General features: G+C 70.3%; 1 protein-coding gene across 1 annotated transcript in view; it reads right to left on the reverse strand.

Moving 5' to 3' along the window:
• Positions 1 to 317, reverse strand: part of SPNS2 (SPNS lysolipid transporter 2, sphingosine-1-phosphate) — a gene marked incomplete at its 5' end in the record, with an annotated part of 33,437 nt that overhangs the window by 3,435 nt on the left and 29,685 nt on the right. The window contains one exon of the mRNA XM_040452954.1: positions 126 to 225. Within this exon, the coding sequence (XP_040308888.1) occupies positions 126 to 225 (100 nt within the window). The remainder of the gene's footprint in view (positions 1 to 125; positions 226 to 317) is intronic.

Genomic DNA, 317 nt, shown 5'->3' on the forward strand with positions numbered 1-317 from the left:
GGCTTCCTGCCCACCCCCACCCCCCCCCACCAGCCCCTCTGGCCTCCCGTCCCTTCACCGCCCTCTCCAGCTGCCCCCGGAGACAAGAGGCCCGGGTTGTCACGAGGGAAATCTGCCTGCCTCACCATGAGGATGTCCGCGGTGATGGCCCAGTTAGAGAACAGCAGCGTCTCCCCAACAAAGATGCAGACCTGCCCAGGAGAGACCGGGCAGCCGTCAGGGCCCCACCCCCACCCCCAGCAGCCCCACGCTGTCCCCAGACCTGCCCAGGAGAGACCGGGGCAGCCGTCAGGGCCCCACCCCCACCCCCAGCAGCC

This window comes from Herpailurus yagouaroundi, unplaced genomic scaffold, assembly GCF_014898765.1.
Source record: "Herpailurus yagouaroundi ecotype Mexico unplaced genomic scaffold, PumYag 208, whole genome shotgun sequence".
In the NCBI taxonomy this organism is placed as follows: domain Eukaryota; kingdom Metazoa; phylum Chordata; class Mammalia; order Carnivora; family Felidae; genus Herpailurus; species Herpailurus yagouaroundi.